The sequence below is a fragment of the Chanos chanos genome, chromosome 8, assembly GCF_902362185.1.
Source record: "Chanos chanos chromosome 8, fChaCha1.1, whole genome shotgun sequence".
NCBI classification, from domain to species: domain Eukaryota; kingdom Metazoa; phylum Chordata; class Actinopteri; order Gonorynchiformes; family Chanidae; genus Chanos; species Chanos chanos.
The window spans coordinates 18162522-18185021 of NC_044502.1; the positions used below are offsets into that span (position 1 = coordinate 18162522).

General features: G+C 42.4%; 2 protein-coding genes across 2 annotated transcripts; one reads left to right on the top strand and one right to left on the bottom strand.

Annotated features, from left to right (window-relative positions):
• Window positions 1-3312: 3312 nt before the first annotated feature.
• hadhb (hydroxyacyl-CoA dehydrogenase trifunctional multienzyme complex subunit beta) lies at window positions 3313-11013 on the bottom strand. Its single transcript, XM_030781598.1, has 16 exons — window positions 10958-11013; window positions 10103-10176; window positions 9827-9868; window positions 9614-9704; window positions 9244-9288; window positions 8974-9073; window positions 8184-8271; window positions 7776-7963; window positions 6488-6668; window positions 6194-6315; window positions 5911-5990; window positions 5514-5561; window positions 5327-5414; window positions 4393-4467; window positions 3998-4162; window positions 3313-3868 (listed from the first exon to the last, which is right to left on the bottom strand). The coding sequence occupies exons 2-16, from the start codon at window positions 10167-10169 to the stop codon at window positions 3833-3835; spliced, it is 1416 nt and encodes a 471-aa protein (XP_030637458.1). The 5' UTR covers window positions 10170-10176; window positions 10958-11013; the 3' UTR covers window positions 3313-3832.
• A 293-nt stretch (window positions 11014-11306) lies between these two features.
• hadhaa (hydroxyacyl-CoA dehydrogenase trifunctional multienzyme complex subunit alpha a) lies at window positions 11307-21580 on the top strand. Its single transcript, XM_030781585.1, has 20 exons — window positions 11307-11389; window positions 13144-13188; window positions 13324-13394; window positions 13580-13713; window positions 13961-14099; window positions 14385-14504; window positions 14796-14898; window positions 15056-15178; window positions 15290-15408; window positions 15512-15568; window positions 16564-16673; window positions 16765-16899; window positions 17673-17844; window positions 18011-18097; window positions 18888-19028; window positions 19137-19205; window positions 19411-19606; window positions 19875-19989; window positions 20108-20253; window positions 20587-21580. The coding sequence occupies exons 1-20, from the start codon at window positions 11317-11319 to the stop codon at window positions 20730-20732; spliced, it is 2301 nt and encodes a 766-aa protein (XP_030637445.1). The 5' UTR covers window positions 11307-11316; the 3' UTR covers window positions 20733-21580.
• Window positions 21581-22500: the final 920 nt, after the last annotated feature.

Consider the following 22500-nt stretch of genomic DNA (forward strand, 5'->3'; position numbering starts at 1 on the left):
ACACTGACCTCCACAAACATACAATTACCCCACAAACACACAATTAACCCACAAACATACAATTACCCCACAAACACACAATTAACCCACAAACACACAATTATCCCACAAACACACAATTAACCCACAAACATACAATTAACCCACAAACACACAATTAACCCACAAACACACACTTACCTCCACAAACATACAATTACCCTACAAGCACACACTTACCTCCACAAACAGACAATTACCCTACAAACACACACTTACCTCCACAAACATACAATTAACACACAAACACTCAGTTGTCTCACAAATGAGAATTACCCTACAAACATACACTTTCTTCTACAAATGCACAAAACCCCCCTGAAACACATAATTATCCCCCAAAACTCACCAGGTGTCCAAAACACAATTACCCTTCACTACATAACCCACACACACAGTCAAGTCAATAATCCAATTCATAATTACATTCAAACAAAGACGACCTACTGCCTGTCTAACAACACAGCAACCTTGGAGACACATAATTCACATCAGCAGAATTATTTGTACAGCAACTTTATACAAATGCAAACAAATACTACACACATACTTAAGACCAAACCAGGCCAGAATGGTAGGGTTTTTGTTCGTATATGTATTTCTGTAGTTTTGTGTGGTGCCAGCTTTTCTGTTGGATTTGTGTGAACAGGAGACAAAGAAGTGACTGAACAAGACTCTGTCTCCTGTGCATAAGTGATGTGGCGTAATGAGGGATTAATGTCATTATTGTAGCTAAACTATCTGAAAAATCTGGATGAGTTGTCTGAGAGACATGAGTAGAATGAACCATTCAGAAACCTCACTCAGTCTACGACAGTGGAGTGTGTGCGTGTGCGTGTATCTTACTCCAACTAACCTCATTATCTAGCCCTGACACATCTCTACCCTCTCTGTGTCAACAGGCCGGTAAATTCACACCCGCTTAATGTTTTCACATGAATAATTGACTGCTGTGTGAATACTGAAGAGAAGAGGAGTAATTCTACATTCTTTTCTCAGCTCCATTATGACTGAGATAATTTTCCCCAAATGTCTGCCGCATTTTGACCCTTGTTGTTCTGTGTGACGTTGCTATTGTGATGTACAATCCCTTTTTTATTTTTCACTCATTCTTTTTTTGTCCTTCCATATGAGAAAGTCGATGGAACAAATAAAATATTATTTATCAAATTACCTTACCTCAGCCTCTCTGATGAGAAGCTAAGATAAAGTTCAGGATGAATCCACCGGACACAATCCAGTACCTCTGCGGTTTCCCGCAATGCTGAAACAGACTACACCGTGACCCAGCGGACACAGTGAATTTATCACACAGAAAGTCTTTTCTATTTCTCCTGCCCCACGCAGCTGTGTGCACTGAAACGACGTGCGCTGTCCCTGTCAAAATTCAGTAATTGTTTTAGCATTGTTCATGTCCGAAGACAGCTGTGTGTTTTATTAAAGGCAAAGAAAAGGAAAAAACATGACAGTAAGTCGACCAATATTTCACGCCGTATTATGAAAAGTATGAAAATGATGAAGTGAAATCAGTACACCGGCGGAGCAGTGAAAATCACTACTTTACTGACATTTGACGGGAGCTCTTTAGCGAGTCCGTTTTTAACCTTGTGGCTCCTAAATGCTGCTCCCGTTCACTGCTTTGAATCCGGCTTCTGTTAGGTAGGCTATGTTTATGAGAAAAGTGCTTCAGTCTGTACCTTTCGTGTTTACTGTTTCCTGCTGAAAATGTAGACGTACACCATCCTATTTACCTTGTATTTTGAATTTGAGTCTGTTTATCTAGGTTATAATAATGTGTTTACTCGAGTCAGACTTCTCCAATCAAACAGACACCTTCTCTGATTGCGCGCGACTCCAGACTTTAGAACAGATGAGACGCCCCAAAGAGAACATTTAAAATCATTTTTAATGAAGTTCTAAACACACATTTTCAGATGTCTTCCTATAACTCGCAAGAGAGGCCCTTTTTCTTGTACACAGCAATTTCGGGGCAGGAAACTTTTTTTGGTGTTTATTACCGTTATTACCGTGATTGCGCTAAGCCTCCCAGCAGCGGCGACAGTGAACCAGTCAAGGGAAAGCGGGGGAAGAGAGCGCGCGCCATAGCCAGAAAAAGTCAAACGTTCTTTCCTTTTCTGCTTTTCTCTCTTTTCATGCGCGAGATTCAGCAGGTGCAGATAGATAGATGCATCCGCCCGAGTGAGCGCGTGTGTAAGGACGAGATTAAAGTGTCTTCCTCGGTCTCTCTCTCACCCTACTCTCTCTCTCTTTTTGACTGGGTGAGGTGGAATGAGGCAGATTTGTAGCGACAGCAGTGGGTGCAGTCTCCAGTCAAACATCATAAAAGGCGCGCGACTGATCAAAGCTCGCGCTGCTGTGGAGGAAAAGCGAGGCTCGTTCCTCCGTCTCGCGGGTTGAGGGGTGTTTGAAGGTTGGTTAAAACAAAAAAAAAACTCTTTTCCCGACACGCTACAGCTATTTACATTTTACTTCGTTTTGCATGCGGATAAAAACATAGTCCCCCCCCCCTCCCTCTCTACCTGTCTCCCGCTCCAATTGACTCAACATCCAAAAAAAAAAAGAAAAAAAACTTTTTGCACGAATAAACAGATAAATACGCAGACAGAGAACGGGGCTTGGGGCATGATGGGTGCTTGGAAAAATATTGGAATTAATTTGTTTAAAAATAATTTAATGAACCTGAAAATGACACAGAATTTCAGATGGTGATGATGATGAAGATGACACGTGAATTGTCTGGAGGAAAAACAACGTCTTAAGAAAAGGAACTGTCAGGAGAGAGAGAGAGAGAGAGAGAGAGAGAGAGAGAAAGAAAGGGGGGGAGAGAGAGAGAGAGAGCGAAGGCACAAGGCACAATTCTCCTGCGGTTGCTCTGATGGGAACACGACTACAGAGTATGTGTACATGGGGAGGGGGGGTGTCCAATGGCAGTATTTGTAGTTGTTCTTCAGATGAGTTGAAACGGTGATATTTACACACCAGTGGAAGAGAGAGGGGAAAAAAAAGGGAAAGAGAGAGAAAATGAGGCAACGAGCTTTAGGTCCTCTGGGTTTGTAAAAAAAAAAAAAAAATACAATTATTCCCTCAATAAACATCTTTTCAAAGACCCACTGTGGTTCCCAGGATGCAATCACACCTGGGGAATGCTGAACTTTAGGTAGCATACGAATGTGCGAAAGACAAGCATAGGAAGCATAATAATAAAATGATAATTCAATGTAGTGTGTGAATGAATCACTTCTGACACTGATTAGGATTTGATGGTTTTACTGGGCAAAATCATAAAAAAAAAAGAAAGATTCAAAACATCCTCGTAGCATAGCATCACATCACTGCACACCCAGTGGGGCTTTTCTACTCGAGTGTAGTTAATGATGACCTGGGAACAGATTCTGTCCAAGTCCACTGCTGTACCATTACCAGTTAAACCAGACACATGCTGATCCTAGAGCAGTTTGACAAAGTCATGCTTCTTATTTAACAGGGAGAATAAACCCTGTCTAAACACTGAAACAGAACTGATCTGGGATGTAGCAAAGCAATCAATTCATTTCTTAAGTCTGGATCTCAGTGCTGTGATCATGTCCTCTAGTAATGCTTCGATAGAAATCAAATCCACCTCTTAACCATCATCACTACTTTAACAGAGCCACTGGCACAAACATCCTCATCACTCAAAGGCAATGTGGTGTGTTAGTATTTACAGAATTTCCTCCTATGTGTGCGCGTGCGTGTGTGTGTGTGTGTGTGTGTGTGTGTTTTCCAAAAGGCTTCACTGGGGATAAGCTTCAATCACCATCGCATGACCCTGCAACAGAAAAACAAGAGTTCAGTCTCTGTGAGCGTGCGTGTGTGTGCGTTTCTCTGTGTAAATGTGTGCATTAGTTAGGCGTGTGTGTGCCCGTATGTGTGCATGTGTATACGTGTGTATCTCTACCTGTCCTCCGGCTGCACATGCTGCAACTAGTCCATACTGGCCTCCCTCTTTCTTCAGTCTGTGGGCCACTGTAGTGACCAGTCTGCACCCAGTCGCCCCAAACGGGTGTCCCAGTGAGAGAGACCCACCCCACGTGTTAAACTTCTCCATGGGGGGTGTCCCCACCTGCAGGAGGAGATCGGTCATGGTCAGAATAAGAAAACACACTTCAGTGTTAAATGAGCACCGACAATGTTAATTATGGGTTACATAAACACTTCTTCTGAATCTACTCTCCCTATCATGACTGGGAATGTAAAATAACATCATTATTTTAATTTTAAGTTCTAGGGGAAACTGAACTAAAGCTCAGGCTACACACATACACACACACACACACACACACACACACTTACCTTAGCTTTCCTGCCCATGTAGGTTTGTGCAAACCAGTCAGAGTCCATGGCTTTGAGGTTGGCCATTATCTGGCCCTGAAAAAAATAAATGAAAATCTTAATAGAACAATAAACAAACATCAGCCTCAGTAAACACAAAAACGACACAGTATAAGAATAATAACTCTACACCACTGCTGGCATGCCACTGTATGTACGTGTGTGTGTGTGTATAATGTATATATAATAAATATATAAAACACACACACACACACACACACACACAGAGTGATAATAAAACCTAAATCTGCATGCTAATTGTACACTTGGTGGCGAATGCATATATTCCTCATGTGTTATAACTGACTACTGAATGACGCCAAGACAGGGAACTAACATTTGACTCTGAGGTACGGGTAAAACATTTGGCCCAAAATAAGGCATGGACTTCCAAAAAAAAAAGAAAAAAAAAAGCATTTTTACACTGGATTTTGGGACACATGTTTAAACAAATAAGATGAGACGAGGTGAAGAGGATGACATTGTAAAAAAAATATATGTCCACGTAATATCTCACCACAGCAAAGGGCTTTTCATAACATGGTAAAAACAGAGGCAGGAAATGTTAAATTCACCATCAGTTTGGTTAAACTAGAGAAAAGCCAAGACAGGATTCAAAAGCAGCCAATGTCACTTGAAATTTATCAATACTTTATGAAATTACAGTCCAGGTCTGGTGGTTCTCTCATTAAAACAGGTCTACTGTATATCCAGTGAATTTATCAGACGTCTGCAGAAAGGTTCCTATTCTGCAGATCAATATTATCCGGTTCCAAATTGTTTAAAAAAAGAATAACAATGACAAATAAAAATAATATCACATACACTCATTAACACGTTCAGAGACGGCCGACACCAGCACTGCCGCAGTGACAGACAAAGGCGTGATACTCACAGCAAACGCCTCGTGAAACTCAAACACGTCAATATCCCCCATGGTCAAACCACTCCTCTCCAGAACTTTAGGGGTGCTGTATGTTGGCCTGAGAGAAAGAGACAGAGAGAGAGAGAGAGTAAACATTATACACATACACACACACATACACACACCGTGAAAGCACACACTGAAACACATCACTCACCCCAGCAGTAACTGGTCTTTAGGATCCTGAGACACATACACAAAATCTCTGAAATACACAAAGACACAAATTAAAACTTCATGTTTTATTAAAACATATATGGCTCTAAAGAGCTGTAGGCTGTTAGCGGTTGTGTAACACTGTGTAGTGTGATATAGTGTTACAATCTGATATATGGTGTTATATTCTGGTATGATGTGTTGTGTTGGGTTGGGTTGTGTGCTGTTGAGGTGTGATGTTTTGAATAACAGTGTAATGTGTTGTGTGGTGTTGTCTTGTGCTTGTGTTGTGTTGTGTTGTTATGTTGTGCTGCTTTGCGTTGTAACATTGTGCTGTAATGCTGTGTTGAGTCGTGTTGTAATGTTGAGTTGTAATGTTGTGTTATAATGTTATGTACCTGAGGTAAGCTTTGGGTTTGTATCCCATGGCTAAGGCTTTTTCTTCAGACATAATCAGCACAGCAGAGGCACCGTCGGTCTGAAACATACACACACACACACGCACGCACATACACACGAGAGTTAATCTGTAATGTTCAGTGAACCCAAAAGTGAAATTACACACTCAAAAATGCAAACCATTTATGTCACAGATGGACAGAACTGACAGCTTTTTAGACATAGAAAGAGAGACAGATTGACGGAGAGACAGGTTAACAGACAGACAGGCGGATAGCTGACCAGGAAGGAGGAGTTGGCGGCTGTGACAGTGCCGTGGGGTTTGATGAAGGCGGGCTTCAGTTTGCCCATCTGTTCCAGAGAACTGGGCCGAATCCCGTTGTCCTTGGAGACGATGTCTCGCCCTGTGGTACGGACCGCATGACAAACGTTAAACAGCTGATTAAAAAACATGTCACATTCATGTTACCCTGACAACCATACAAATCCAAGAGTACAAGTTGATCCAGAACTGCAGCACTCTGATGTGAGTGTGGCGTGACCTCTCTGTGACCCTGTTTCCATTGTCATTGTTACCTGGCACTTTATAGGTGAGCACGTCGCTAAGCAACCCTTCGTCTTGAGCTTTCTTGGCGAGACTGTGTGAGCGCAAAGCAAACTCGTCCTGTTCGCGGCGAGACACGCCAAACGCTGCAGCCAAGCGATCTGCAGAGTGTCCCATAGTCTCAGCTGTGGAGAACTCAGCAACAGCAGGCAGCTACACACACACACACGCGCACACAAACACACACACACACACACGCGCGCGCACACGCGCACACACGCACACGCACAAACAAACACACAAACGCACAGAGACATAGACTCTCACAACCTCTGTCAACTCAACTTTAGACATTTCCTAAAAACAAATCTGAGGAAAGAATCCTTAGAGAAAGAGAGAGGTGGGAAAGAGAGATGGAAAAGAGAGGAACAGCAGAAGGAAAGAAAAAAGAAAAAGAAGGAAGGAGAAAGAGAGAGAGAGTACATGTGCATATACACAATGAGAGTATTGATAACGAGGTGAATTGTTGTGACTGTGGTAGTATTTTTGCAGTGGAGTGCATTATGGGAATTGTAGTAACTCTTGAAGTATATAGTGAGATGTTTATATTCATATGACATCTAGTAAACAGGCCATTCTGCCATTGTGGGTACTGCAGTGCCTTCAAATATGTAGTGGGTATTGTAGCATTGTGGGTGAGGAAACATTGTGAGACAAACTGTGGATGTTACAGTACATTAGTTTTGTGGTGCATCATGTGTACTGCAGCACATCAACTGCAAGGATCACTGCAGGGATTATATGGTGAGTTCCATTTACCTGGGAAGTCGGAAGTCGGAGCTGGGAATGATGTGACACCTGAGTTGACCACGTTCAGTCAACAAGTTGTAAAACTATGTTTCAGCCAGATTAGCCACTGTTAGCAACACCAGTTGATAGCAACGCCTTAAGCGGTATTTTGCGCATACAAACACCGTAGCAACATGTCCACAGATAGAAGTGAGTACGACTGGTTGAATGAAACACAAATATGACAGAAGTGCTGATTAACAGTATATTTCTACAGCTTTCACTACTTCACTACTGGGGCCAGCCATTTTGGATTTTCAAGTTGGGGTTGGTGAGGTTCCTCCGACTTTCCAAGTTGGAAATTCCGACTTCTGAGTTCAAATGGAACGCACCAATAGTACTGCAGGTGCACCATGCATTGTGGGTAATGTAGTACCTTGGATCTGACATACATTGTGAGTACAGCAGTACCTCAGATGTGAGGTGCATTACAAATAGCAGGGCCACTGGGCATTATGGGTAGTGTAGTACCTCAGGAGCAAGGTGTGCAGGGCGGATGGAGCCCAGCAGAGACAGTTTGGCCCCAAGCGACTTTGCTTTGTTGAGTGACAGCATGGTCTTTCTCATCTTACGACTGTGACGAATGGGAACATCTGACATAAACTCAACTCCACCCGCAACCACTGCATCACACTGTCCTGCTGCAATCATACCCACCGCTACAAAACAATAACCATCAGACAGTTAATAAAAACACAACACACACAAGTTACAAAACAATACACACCAGATAAATGCTAAAAAAATAGTACGCGCTGAGGTCATATGTCAATAAAGGCCGGTGTTGTGACTGTACATGTGCTTATGTTTTGACCACAGCTGTGGTCACAGTTTAGCAAGAGAGAGAGTGTGTGTGTATGTGCGTGTGTGGTAACCAACCTGTGGTCATAGCCTGGTTGGAGGATATGCAGGCCATGGTTACTGTGTGAGCCGGAATTTTATCAGAGAATCCTGCACCAAGCGCAGCCTGAGCAAAACAAAAAACATTCCCCTTTACAACACATGTCCACCAAATGACACACAAAATAAACTAAATGACACAACTATTTTAATTTTACCAAATTTGCCATAGTGACCACACACTAAATGACAGATTTGCCACAGTCACAACACACTATGCTAGTTTACATATTTATTATTATTATTATTAATGATATATTTGTACATATTTTACATATTTGCTCTTGGGTCATCTAGTTTTGGCCAGACTGAAGATTCACTATCCCCACTGTTGTCAGATCTGGATGCTTTGATGAGAGTGTGCCTAGAGCTGTGTGTGTAGTCTGTGTGGTGTTGGATCAGTACACTCTGTGGGATAATGACTTTTATACACAGACTTCTCATCCTTATTATACACTCAGAGGGATGTGTAACATGATCCTGTGTCTGCTGACTGCCAGTCCTCTCACTGACCTCAGAGACCAGTGACCACACACACACTGATCTGGACCACACTCTAAATAGAACCATAATACCATAATATGTAGTGCACATATATACACACGCTCACACTCCTCTAAAAGAGTCGCTCATTATGTAAGCTCATGAAGTAATACAAAGCTCTAGTGCTCATTCCTGAAGTAAGATTACATATTCAAACTTGTGGTCAGGGCAACTGCCATGAAGGTAACAGTTGTCAAGGTAACATCAAGGTTGCTGGGAGACTGACCTCTCTAGCTACATTGCTGGTCTTCACCTCCTGAATGACAGTTCCATAGACGATATAATCCACAGCATCTTTGGGAATACCTGTTCTGTTTAGTAGACCCCTAAACACACACATACACACACTTAGATCACAGCTCTTCAGATGAATATAAGCTTAATCACAATTCAAACATTCATCATGGCCACTTTAAGGTTGTGAACTCAAACAGTGATAAAGGAAGAAATGCACAGCCCACCCAGTGAGGGTGGGCTTATGGCTTTGGTCACTTACTGTAAGGCAGCTCTGGCCAGATCATGAGGCATCAAGTCACTGTATCTATTCACAGACATACACACAAACATCATAAATATCGCTGTATGTGTAAACAGACACACAAACATCATAATATCACTGCATCTGTAAGCAGACACACACATCATAAAGATCGCTGTATCATCGGTATCATGGACTGAACAACCAAACCACAAACATCAGTCATTACACACACACCATCCATATCAAAGGTAGTGCACGGACAAACATGCACACCGAAACACACACAAACACCTTCAGTACTACAGTCAAAACCACACACATGCTACAGTCAACACACACACACACACACACACACACACACACACACAAACACACAGACACATACGTGGTGCCAGACATAAGGAAGGGTGTTCGGACTCCATCCACCAATACAATATTCTTCACTCCTGGTTTGGCCAGTGTTTTCTTACTCTTGGCTTAAAGTGAAAATGGGAGAGTTAGACTTTCTTATCTTGATGCTCCTATTCATTCAGTCCTCCAGTAAGAATCAATTACCTAAAGAGCTAGTTTAGACATAACTGGGTAAAAAAACAATTACCTTGAGCCTGTAAAGGCACAGATGTACTGACAGACCGTGCAGCTGCAGGGAAGGGGGGAGACAGTGTGTGAGAGAGAGAGAGAGAGAGAGAGAGAGATTTCCAAAACTGCCAACAGATGCTAGTCATGGTAATGTTTGCATTGACCACAGATCTGAAAAAAGTATTTAGATCCGTTTCTTGTACAATCCATGTTTTTGTAGTAAAGCTCAGAGGCTCCATACAGCTGATTCTGCACCGATGTCCTGTTCCGTTTGGTCAAACTGGGCAATACTTACCAAACTGGAGCGCCCAGGCGGAGCTAGCGGGACCGCTCCGCAAAGACTTCATCAACATGGAGGCCATACTGTCCCTTAAAAAACAAACACACAGACAAACAATCAGACTGACTTTCAGACACCTCCACGATGGATTCCCTGCCTTCATCACTGAACGAGTAATTATGACTATCAGGTCGACTCGCGATTACAACTTAATCTTTGGTCCTTAGATTACAATTACTGACAAGATGTCAACTCCTACAGTGGCGCCAGATAATGAACAATAAGCAAACATTTTGTTTCATATTAAGATGGTACTGGTCAATAACCTGCAATTTAACCCAGACAAAATTCGACGGCGTAATTGCGTGAGGCGTTAGTGTAATGTCCAGTTCACCAGGGTTCGGTATTGTAGTTTCGTCTTCGTGCAATCGTGTAGATCTGAACTGAGTTTAATAAGTTATATCATTAGTCAGTTAAAGTTTCAGTCAAATAACCGACACCGACCCGCCTCCGGTTAATGGTGACCCTTCACCTAGTTCCGCTGCTGTCTGACTTGACAAGGGCAGCAAGAACTGGGTTAGAGCCAAACCTTCCGTCTATGATCAATGTAAACACATATTCGCAATTTCCTTAAACTGCAAATAAAACATTCTTTCAACAGAAGCACTGCTGGAAGTAAAATTTACACTTTACTGAATACGAAAAGTGAAAACAGCTACATGAGATGGCTTAGCTAGTTAGCCTGACTCATTTATGCTGTCAAAAAGGGTCCCAACGACAACTCACAGGTTTCATAATATACAAGTTCACTATTAAGCAAATAAACCGTTGTTGGTGAATGGCACATATAAAAATGTTTACCCAACCTACTTTTTCGGTCTTAGTGAAGAAGTGCCTCTCTCTCAGCTCCGTCTCTATCTGAGTTTGATATAGGACTACAAAAATAGGTTTATTTTGAAAAGACCCCTATTGTTTTAGTAGATAATATATATGCCAGTATAAAATAAATTTAACATTGAACATACATCGAAAGCGATTTCAAATATTTAAATAATTTTGCATTAAAAAGAAATTGAAATCTAAGTGCATATTTTTAATTCCTTAATCCAAAAGAAACATGTGCGTTTGCAAGTACTTTTTGTAACGGCGCTATAATAGTTGCCTTCAGAGGCACTAAAGGTCTTCATTCCAGTTGCGCCGTCTGAGTTTATTGTGTCAGCTACACTTGAATGGCAATGGCGAGTGCGAGAGCAGTGGGTATACTGAACAAATTTGCAGCTTGCAAATATTCTCATTTCTCACGTAAGTTCATGCTTTATATATGCGGTTCTGGGCACTTTGTATAAACTTTTTGTTTACTTTTTGGTGCTACTCTGGTGTGTATGAAACTTTTGTACACTTGGCTTTCAGCAGAAGACACCTCGGTGAACTTTCACCTACTTTGTCTCAGCGCGAGGTTAGATGGAGGGCTTGGTGTCAGTGATCATGAGCTGTGTAATTCTGAGACCTAAATAGAGCCCAAAGAACTTATGACTCCATTTTTAAAGTTCATTGTAACCTCTGTATCCATATCAAAACCCGTAGATACTCGCTTTAAAGTTTGAATGAGTTGTTTTGATGATGTCATTATGCGTCGCATTAAGTAAATATCTGATGATCTAGACATTTTCCTCTGCACAGTCACTTGCCCTACTAAATTCCTTTGGGTGTCTCTCACGGTATTTGCTGTCCTTTGCAAATATGCCAGGTCGTAAGCACTGCCGTAACTCTTGCCTGTCTGCATCAGGTTTTGCCTCGTGAAAGATTTGCTGTATAAATTATATTCTGTATTCATAGCTTTAGCTCGCCGGAGCTACTATTTGACCCCTGTGTTCTAAAACTGATGCACACACACACACACACACACACACACACACACACACACACACACACACAGGCATACAGTTGTTGTAACAGGTGACAGACTCTGTCTTAGTGAAGATTCGCGGAGTTACATGTTGCTGTGATAAAGAGTGACATAACCTCAGTCACCAGTTTATCTAACTACAGCATCTCCATCATGATGGGATTTCAGTGTAATGTTATGTGGTATTCAGTTTAACATGAATTGGTATGGATGGATTGATGTTGTAATCGACTCTCATTCTTATGTAAGTCTGTACACTATAATTAATCTAATTACTGATTTCTGTTTTCCAGAACTAATGAATCAGTTGAAACCTATATGAGTGGCATGTTTGTGAGCTGTTTGTAACTGTTACACACACACACACACACACACACACACACACACTTCATGCATTGCATGTTTAAACACATTCAGACACACACACACTCACACAGAATGGTGGATGCTTTATATTTGGACTGGCACGTGTGAAGCAGTGAGGTGAAGTGGAAAGGAAACTGGGGCAGAGGTTAGATTGTCTTTGTTACTGTGACAAACATTCAGGACAAAGTTCATCATTTCCCATTCTGGTCTCCTGTCCTAATCTTAACCCTAATCCCAACTCAACCCCACTCCACCCCCATTCTTGTCCTTGGTCTCCCCACTCCAAGGTTATCTGGTGGCTACTACCCACACCAATGGGAAGGTACTGATGACCGCAGGGATCCTATTGATACTGTTTATATTTGTTAAATAATAATGTTTTGGTTCTTTGTGGTTAAGTCCTTTGTGAAAGCAGAGCAAAAGATGAAGTTATTAAAAAAATTGACATTTCTGATAAACATGCAGGGGTCTGATCTCACTGACAGAGTTTAGGAGAGATTGGAAATCAGTGACATTTTCACAAACCAAAAGCCAGAGTGGACATTTCAGTTTATGTTGTGTGGTAAACTCAGTAAAAGCCAACCTGTTTTAGTTTAGTGTGATTTTGTATGCGTTGTTATTTTGGTTTACTCTGATTGTGTGTCTGTGTGCATATGTTTGGTGTGCTTTTGTTTGGTGTGTTTGGTGTGCCTGTGTTTGGTGTGCCTGTGTTTGGTGTGCCTGTGTTTGGTGTGCCTGTGTTTGGTGTGTGTGTGTGTGTGTGTGTGTGTGTGTGTGTGTGTAGATCATGGCCAGCGGAGCCTCTCTCTGTCTGCTGCAGCCCTGCAGAGTGAGTCTTATTACAGCACTCTTTTATTACACTATAATGTTTACATCACACCGCATGATTAATGTTTGCTTTGGTTATCATCTCAAAATTCCTGTGATATGATCTCGATCTCTCTCTCTCTCTCTCTCTCTCTAGCCCGAACTCATGTTAATTATGAAGTTAAAGATGACGTGGCAGTTGTGCGGATCAATGACCCAAATTCCAAGGTCAGCACTGTTATGTGAATCTACTGTATATACTGTGTGTGTGTGTGTGTCTGTCTATCTGTCTGTTTGTCTGTCAGTCAGTCATTAATTTCAAACTACAGTTTCAGTTAATTTATTCAGCGTGTGTGTTTGTTCGTATGTGTTTGTTCATGCGTCTGTGTGTGTGTGTGTTCACGTGCATACAGGTGAACACACTTTCGGTGCAGATGCAGGCAGAGATGACTCAGGTGATGAGTGAAATTTGGGGAAACTCTGCAGTGAAAAGTGCTGTGCTCATCTCCACCAAACCAGGCTGTTTCATCGCTGGAGCAGACATCAAGTACACACACACACACTACTCACACCACTCACTCACTGCACACACACACACACACACTCACACACACTCTCCCACACATTGGAATTTTGAGCACATGGTATAATGTCCCACTGAAGTTATACAACAGTCTCTCTCACTCTCTCTCTCTCTCTCTCTCTCTCTCTCTCTCTCTCTCTTTCTCTCTCTCTTTCTCTCTCCCTCTATCTCACTCACTCACTCTCTCTCTCTCTCTCTCTCTCTCTCTCAGTATGATTCAAGCATGTAAAAGTGCAGAGGAAGTGACTTCACTGTCACGGGAAGGACAGAAGATGTTTGAGAAGATAGAGAACTCGCCCATCCCCATCGTGGCCGCCATCAACGGCTCCTGCCTGGGCGGCGGCCTGGAGGTCAGGCCTCTATCATGTGACCTGGATATGACTCCACTCCACCTAGGAGAGAGAGAGAATGCAGATAAAGATCTTGCCAGATAGATGAAGATTGTATTTAGATTGTCCTGTCATTTCTCTGGTCTGTCGCAAAAGCAGTAAATGTAAAGCCAACACAAACCATGATTACCATGTTAATGGTTTGGTCTTGTTTTTGAGAAACACACACAGTCAGTAGGTCAAATGGAGTTAATGAGTCATTTGTTCTAATGCAGTATGAATGACTGTACATGTATCTGTGCGTAGTTTGCCATTGCCTGTCAGTACCGTCTTGCGACGAAGAGTAAGAAGACGGTTCTGGGAACGCCTGAGGTGATGCTGGGACTGTTGCCTGGGGCGGGGGGCACTCAGAGACTCCCCAAAATGGTGAGGACTTTCTCCACATTTCTCTGTATAAAAAAGGCTTGGAATTTATACTCACTCCCTAACTTGGAATTTATAGATACTCCCTAACCTAAAATGGTGAGGATTTCTCCAATGGAGCTTCATTATGCTCTAAAACACACAAACTCCAGCCCCCTTGGGGAGACCTTCCAACAGTTAGTCATAATGAGATGAATGTACAGATTACTCAGTATTGAGCCATCTGCATTCCTCTCTACATCTCCATATCACCAATGATTACCACACGATTTAGATTGTGTGTGTGTGTGTTAGGTGGGGCTCCCAGGTGCCTTTGACATGATGCTGACGGGCAGGAACATTCGGGCTGATAGAGCAAAGAGGATGGGTCTGGTTCACCAGCTCATAGACCCACTGGGTGAGTAAAGACTCTGCGAACATTTCAGTCATTTGGTAGGTATTGGTGCTCAGTGTGTGTGTGTGTGTGTGTGTGTGTGTGTATGTGTATGTATGTGCACCTTTATTTTTATGTGTATTTGATTGTAAGTCTGTAATAATCTGTTTGTTGTTTGTAGGCCCAGGGCTTAAGAGTCCGGAGGAGAGAACTATACAGTATCTTGAAGAAGTGGCAGTGGGTGTGGCTAAAGGACTAGCCAGTAAGAAAGTATCAGCAAAGAAAGAGAAGAAATTCATGGAAAGTAAGACACACACACACATTCAGACACACATCTGGGCATTTACACTTTAACACTCAACCCTGTTCTCATGTACATATTCTTACAATGCTGGAAAATGTTTGTGTTTGTCAGAGGTGCAGGACTTTGTGATGGGAATTCCCTTGGTGAGAAAACAGATTTACAAGACGGTCCAAAATAAAGTTATGAAACAAACCAAAGGCCTTTATCCTGCTCCACTCAAAATTATAGAGGTATACATACACAGTCATTCACTCTCACACACAAATACACACACTGTCTCAGGCATAGTCACACACACACACACTCACCCCTAATGCCTTATGCATGTGTTAGTGTGTCCAGACTGGCGTTGAGAAGGGACCTGAAACTGGATACCAGACTGAGGCTCAGGTTAGTACTACTAAACTGTTATTACTGCTCTATCTCCGTCTGTCTTTACTGTATCTCTACTGTATCACTGCTTTGTCGCTACTGTACCCTTCTCTATTAATACTCTGTTAGTACCATATTAATTCTCTCCCACCACATAACTTCACTTGTACTGCCATATCTACCGCGCTATCACTGCCATCCTACTGCTCTAGTACTACCATAGTACTGCTTTATCACTGTCATCCTACAGCTCTATTACTGCCGTATTCCTACCCTATCACTGCCATCCTACTGCTCTAGTACTACCATAGTACTGCTTTATCACTGTCATCCTACAGCTCTAGTACTGCCATAGTACTGCTCTATCACCACTCTGTTGCTGCCCAGTGGCTACTGTATTACCGCTCTATCACCGCCATATCCTTCTCTATTAAAACTCTATTACTACCATATTGCAGCTTTATTACTACCATATTACAGTTTTATTAGTACCATATAAGTGTTCTATTAGTACTATAATACTGCTTTATTACTACCATATTACTGCTCTGTCTCACTGTGTAGCTGCTCTGTTACTACCCATAGTTCTTCTATTACCACTCTGTCATTATCATAATGTTGTTCTATAACTGTTCTATTACATTACTGCTCCATCTTTTGATGTATAAAAGTGTTAGTGCACCGCTACACACACAGAAATTACAACTGTACATGTAATTGTCATGACCCATTCCAGCAACTAGTAAATTACAGATCTACCATACTGACTGTTACAGTGCTGTTAAAAATTAAACAGACATCTCTAACTGTCGTTATATAACTACTGTTACTTACACATCTGATACAGCTGCATGACAACTGCCCATCAGCAGCATCACAGAACTCACTCACATATACTTCTGTACTCTTAAAATCTGTATTCCAAGGAACTATAGCTCATATTCTCAGTGTTTGTAAGTCTAGACGGGTTGTTATGATTAACCTTTTTTTTTGTTTGTTTTGTTTTTTCCCAGAACTTTGGTAAACTTGCCATGACATCAGAATCCAAAGCCCTGATTGGTCTTTATCATGGGCAGGTGGCCTGTAAGAAAAACCACTTTGGGAAACCAGAGAGAGAAGTGAAGTACGTTCACAGGGTGGGGCCAGAAAAGAAGAGCCAATCAGCATATAATGGGATGCCGCTGTAATGATTTTTGTTGTTTGTTACTGGACAGAAACTTGGCAATCCTGGGGGCGGGGCTGATGGGGGCGGGCATTGCACAGGTGTCTGTGGATAAGGGCGTGGCCACCATACTGAAGGACACCACAGATGAGGGGCTGGCCAGAGGACACCAACAGGTCTATAAAGGGTAAAGGACACACACATACACGGACTACCTCTACACTCACTCACAATTTAACACACACTCCAATACACATATTCACACACGCAACTACTGTACATAGTTGCAAAACATGCAAACCCAGTGCAATGCAAACCCAGTGACACACACAGACAATTACACACACATACTCCAGCAGAATTTTCAGTGGCAGGTGCTGTAGTACAAAATATAAACTAGTAATTTCATCTAACTACCACAAGGGGGAGTATTAAGACACAACAGCTGTGACTGCATGATCTATTGCAACAATCTGCAGCGATTACAGGCCTTGCTGCAGTACCAATTATGGCCACAAGAGGTCACCCCCGTAGCACGGCTGTAACCTGAGTGTGTTGAGTTGGAAAGTTTTTTCACTTCTAAATGTTGACTTCACAGTCTGAATCATAAGATCCTTTAGACAGATCTATAAAACTCTCTTGTATTATTCCTTAACCTTAAATCACTTTGATATGTATTTTTTAAGAGTATCTGTGTTCTCATGCTTGTGAGTCTTGTGAGTTTCAAGACTTGTTTAACAGATATCTCATCATAAAGGCTAGATCTGAGACTAATTTAAATAATGTGTTTACATTAAGTCAAATATTGGTTCATTTTGACACTGAATATGAAATGATCAATGAAAATTCATATTATTGGACCTAAATTCTGAACTTTGAAGGCCTCTGGAGATGAGCTCTTTCAGCGTCCAGGTCTGAAGGCCTTTAAAGGGTTGTGTGTGTGTGTTTTTTTTGTTCCAGACTGAACGACAAGGCGAAGAAGAAGAGCATAACGACATTTGAGCGGGATGCGACGCTGTCCTACCTGAACGGGCAGCTGGACTACCGCGGCTTTGACAAGGTGGACATGGTTATCGAGGCTGTGTTCGAGGACCTGTCAATCAAACACAGAGTGCTCAAAGAGGTGGAGGCGGTAAGTGAACTGAGCACTGTATGTAAACAGAGTTTTCTTAAATATTGTCTCTGCTATGGTAAATTCATGCAACTGCTGTGTCTACGTACACAACGAATCCCTAGTACTACTGTGCATGTTAATGACTACTTTCTCCTCTGTGTGTGTGTGTGTGTGTTATGTGCAGGTGATCCCTCCTCACTGTATCTTTGCAACCAACACATCAGCTCTGCCTATTAAAGACATTGCTGCAGCCAGCAAGAGGCCAGAAAAGGTTTGTGGTTTGCGTGTGACTGCATCTGTTGATATAAATGTAAATGAAGCTGTGTATGTAAGTGTGTATACATGTGTGTGTGTGTGAGAGAGATGCATTATTTTTCCCCAGTGGTTAAGATGCAGTAGTGTGTGTGGTGTGGGTCTATTGAGCATGTCTGTGTCTGTGTCTGTGTCTGTGTCTCTGTCTGTGTCTGTGTGTGTGTGTGTGTGTGTGTGTGTGTGTGTGTGTGTGTGTGTGTGTGCATGGACGGATTATCATAACCACTGGCCCTAGACACAAACTCACCATGGGCCCCTACCTACACACGCAAATGGTACACGCGCACTGCGTGTGCCCTCCCCAGGCACACAGACTTGGGTTGCACAATAGCACAGGGCAACCCACAACCACATGTATATTCGTTATTTTTAATTACTGCCATTTTAGGTCTGTTTTGTTCTATACATGCCATGTACAGCACAACATTTACATCTTTTTCTGATTTCACGCTTTGCCAACCTGCTAAGCGTGCGTTTCTCCATGCCGACCGCGAAATTGACACTTGACCTATAGCCTACGTCATAACGACATTATGTGATTTAATCGGCTAATTTACAAAACGTTCAAACAATATCATAGTCATACTACATTTTCAAAATGGCCTTTACTCCATTAAATACTTTACACATTGAAAAAAGAAAATAATAAATCTTAAGGCCAAGGGTCCCCATCGGCTACAGGGCCCTGGGCACATGCACACTTTGCCCATGCAGTAATCCATCTATGTGTGTGTGTGTGTGTGTTTCAGGTGATTGGCATGCATTATTTCTCTCCGGTGGATAAGATGCAGTTGTTGGAGATCATCACCACGGCGAAGACGTCTAAAGACACCACAGCATCCGCAGTCGCAGTCGGTCTCAAACAGGGCAAAGTCATCATAGTAGTCGGGGTAAGACCCCTTTGTCCGTGCGCGTGCGCCTGTTTGTGTTTTAAACACATTATCTGTGTGTGTGTGTGTGTGCAAGGTTTAACTGTGTCTTTCGCTCTCCGCCTGCAGGATGGTCCAGGCTTCTACACCACTCGCTGTCTGGCCCCTATGTTGGCAGAGGCTGTGAGAGTACTGCAGGTTTGTCACTGGCCTAACACAACCAAATGACTGAGACAATGACTGTGTCTCACACACACACACTGATACAAGTACATCAGAACACAGATGACAATTTGAGTTTTAACAGTAGCTAAAATTGAGTTTAAAATTGGAAATACATTAAGTCAGAAATAGTGTTAGAATGCATTCCTATCTTCTCCTGTCCCATTGTCTGTTTCCACAGGAAGGGGTGGGCCCTAAGAAGCTGGACTCCCTGACCACAGGGTTTGGATTTCCGGTCGGCGCGGCAACACTAGCGGACGAGGTTGGCATTGACGTGGCAGCTCACGTGGCAGAGGATCTTGGGAAGGCGTTTGGTACACGGTTTGGAGGGGGGAATGTGGAGGTGCTGAAAACCATGGTGCAGAAAGGCTACAAAGGTAGAGCTGCATGATTAAAATATACACACGCATGAGCACACATGCATACACACGCGTGCAGATTCACTCATTTAGACATATATATTCAACATGATCATTAAAGACACTGTAATAGCTGTGTGGACACACACACACACACACACACACACACAGATATACAAAGACACTGAATACGCACACACACAAGGTCAAAACACACTGTGTTAGGCGAATGAAAGGAGAATGAAACTCGTGTGTGTGTGTGTCTGTCTGTCTGTCCTGTTTCCAGGCCGTAAGTCTGGTAAGGGCTGCTATGTGTATGAAGCTAAATCCAAGGAGAGGAAGGTGAACTCTGGAGCTGAAGAGATTCTGAAGAGTTTCAAACTCGCAGCACCCCCTGCTGTGTAAGAACCATAATTACACCCACAGTAACACACGCGCATTCTGGGAATGAAAAAGGTGTTGAATATGAGCTGTTGTGTGTTAAATCATCTGTGTGTGTGTGTGTGTGTGTGTGTGTAGGAGTGGAGATGAGGATGTGCAGTTCCGACTGGTCTCTCGCTTTGTGAATGAGGCAGTGCTATGTATGGAGGAGGGAGTTCTGCCCGACCCTGTGCAGGGAGACATCGGAGCTGTGTTTGGACTGGGCTTCCCTCCCTGCCTCGGAGGTAATGATCACACACACACACGCGCTGACAAAGACATGTTCACACACACACCTACACTGAGTCATAAATTTATGAAGTGTGTTTGTCAGAGATGATATAGGCAGACACACCTCAGTAGTGTTGTGACTAAGTAAATATATGTGTTTTCCCACATAAGAAATTAAAAGGAAATGACTGTACACAAAACATGACAGTGTTGGTCTTGACCAAGAACTTTCTGGAACACTACAGTTTTTCCTCTCATGTTCGTAAGGTCCCTGATTCGTCGGTCCTGTGTTTGGTTCTGATGATTTTGGGCTGGGTGAGGTCTCAGTGCCTGGTTCTGTGTTTCAGGTCCATTCCGCTTTGTGGATGTGTTCGGGGCAGACAAACTGGTCCACAAGATGAAACGTTATGAGGATGTCTATGGAAACCAGTTCACCCCGTGCCAGCTTCTACTGGACCATGCCAAGGATACCAGCAAGAGGTTCCATAAGTAAACCTGGCTCAAAGTGCGCCATGACCTCTGACCTCCGGCCAGTACACAGCTCATCTGCCCACAGTCAGCTGCAGACTGAAGACTTTTGCTTATCATGAAAAAAATGCTTCGAAACATTAAAATCACGGTGTCATATCTGAAAATTACATTGCTTCCTATTTCATACCATCTAAAAACAGACGAGGAGCATGGTTAAAAACTAGCATGCGTCTGTTGTTAACAGTTTCTCTTGTCAAAAATGATTTTCTAACCAGCGAGGCGATGTCAGGAGAGATGGATAGTTTGACTGTGACAGCGATAACATCATAACATAATCAAAGTTCCTGAGGATGATGTCAGTGCTACGGTTAACCTGCATTTCTGGACCCATTCACCCTGCTCATCTCTGAAACTTCATTACGAATGTTCATTATACACCTCTCACATTAGCTTTATCATGGTCCCTTCTCTTCTTCTTCACACTGAGAAATCATTTCACTCAGTAGTGTGTTTATATGTTCATTTCAGTTATTTATTAATGGCTGTACAATACACAATTCATGAGAGCATTAATATTTTTCTTGTGAAAAAAGGGTAAAATATTGTCAAGGCACTGGGACAGCGTTATGCGCAGCTGTCCTCTGTACTCACTGTGCCTTCAGATTCTGGGAATAGCCTTTTTTTTCCTTTGCACTTTTCAGTTTTTCAATGATGGAATTGTTCTGTTATTGTTTTTGTATAGTAGTTTTTCTTGTCTCTGATTGGTCTGTGATGGATTCTGATGCAGTTTGTCCTTTGACCCAGTGAATGTTCCCAATGTTCTGAGCGTCCCAACCACACCCCCACCCCCCGCCTTCCCCTCCCTGTTAACTTTCCTGAATAAAAGTGAGATTCTCAAACACCGTTTCCATGGTAATGTTGAATATTTGAAGAGATGGATGTTTGGAAGTTAAAAACATACCCACTGGGTTTGTATTTAGGAACATTTGCTCACTTAAATCAGTAGAACTCCACAGGTTTCTCAGGGACTAATTACAACTCTGATATACAATCTGTCCCCCAAATTACAACTCAGACATACAATTTGTCCCTCACATTTTCAACTCAGACATACAATCTGTCCTTCAAATTTTTAACTCTGACATACGATCTGTCCCTCAGGGACTATGCTCTGAAAGCTAGGGACAGGCCTGAACCATTGTCTGCTGTGTGACTGTGTTAGTGTCCATGTGTACAAACACAGGTATTCAGTCACCCTAAAGCCCATGAAATACATGTTACTGATCACAGGTATTCAGTCACACTAAAGCCCATGAAATACATGTTACTGATCACAGGATTCTCAGTCACACTAAAGCCCATGAAATACATGTTACTGATCACAGGATTCTCAGTCACACTAAAGCCCATGAAATACATGTTACTGATCACAGGTATTCAGTCACCCTAAAGCCCATGAAATACATGTTACTGATCACAGGTATTCAGTCACACTAAAGCCCATGAAATACATGTTACTGGTCACAGGTATTCAGTCACACTAAAGCCCATGAAATACATGTTACTGGTCACAGGTATTCAGTCACCCTAAAGCCCATGAAATACATGTTACTGATCACAGGTATTCAGTCACCCTAAAGCCCATGAAATACATGTTACTGACCACAGGTATTCAGTCACCCTAAAGCCCATGAAATACATGTTACTGATCACAGGTATTCAGTCACCCTAAAGACCATGAAATACATGTTACTGGTCACAGGTATTCAGTCACACTAAAGCCCATGAAA

What these genes read in the sequence shown, in the direction of transcription:
- hadhb (XM_030781598.1), bottom strand. Translation starts at nt 10,169, where the DNA reads ATGGCCTCCATGTTGATGAAGTCTTTGCGGAGCGGTCCCGCTAGCTCC. An exon ending in CTGGCCAGAGCTGCCTTACA is followed by an intron (nt 9,074 to 9,243) that starts GTAAGTGACCAA and finishes GTGTGTGTTTAG; the next exon opens with GGGTCTACTAAACAGAACAG. An exon ending in AAACCCAAAGCTTACCTCAG is followed by an intron (nt 5,562 to 5,910) that starts GTACATAACATT and finishes TGTGTATTTCAG; the next exon opens with AGATTTTGTGTATGTGTCTC.
- hadhaa (XM_030781585.1), top strand. Translation starts at nt 11,317, where the DNA reads ATGGCAATGGCGAGTGCGAGAGCAGTGGGTATACTGAACAAATTTGCA. An exon ending in CCAGCTCATAGACCCACTGG is followed by an intron (nt 14,899 to 15,055) that starts GTGAGTAAAGAC and finishes TGTTGTTTGTAG; the next exon opens with GCCCAGGGCTTAAGAGTCCG. An exon ending in AGAGAAGAAATTCATGGAAA is followed by an intron (nt 15,179 to 15,289) that starts GTAAGACACACA and finishes TGTGTTTGTCAG; the next exon opens with AGGTGCAGGACTTTGTGATG.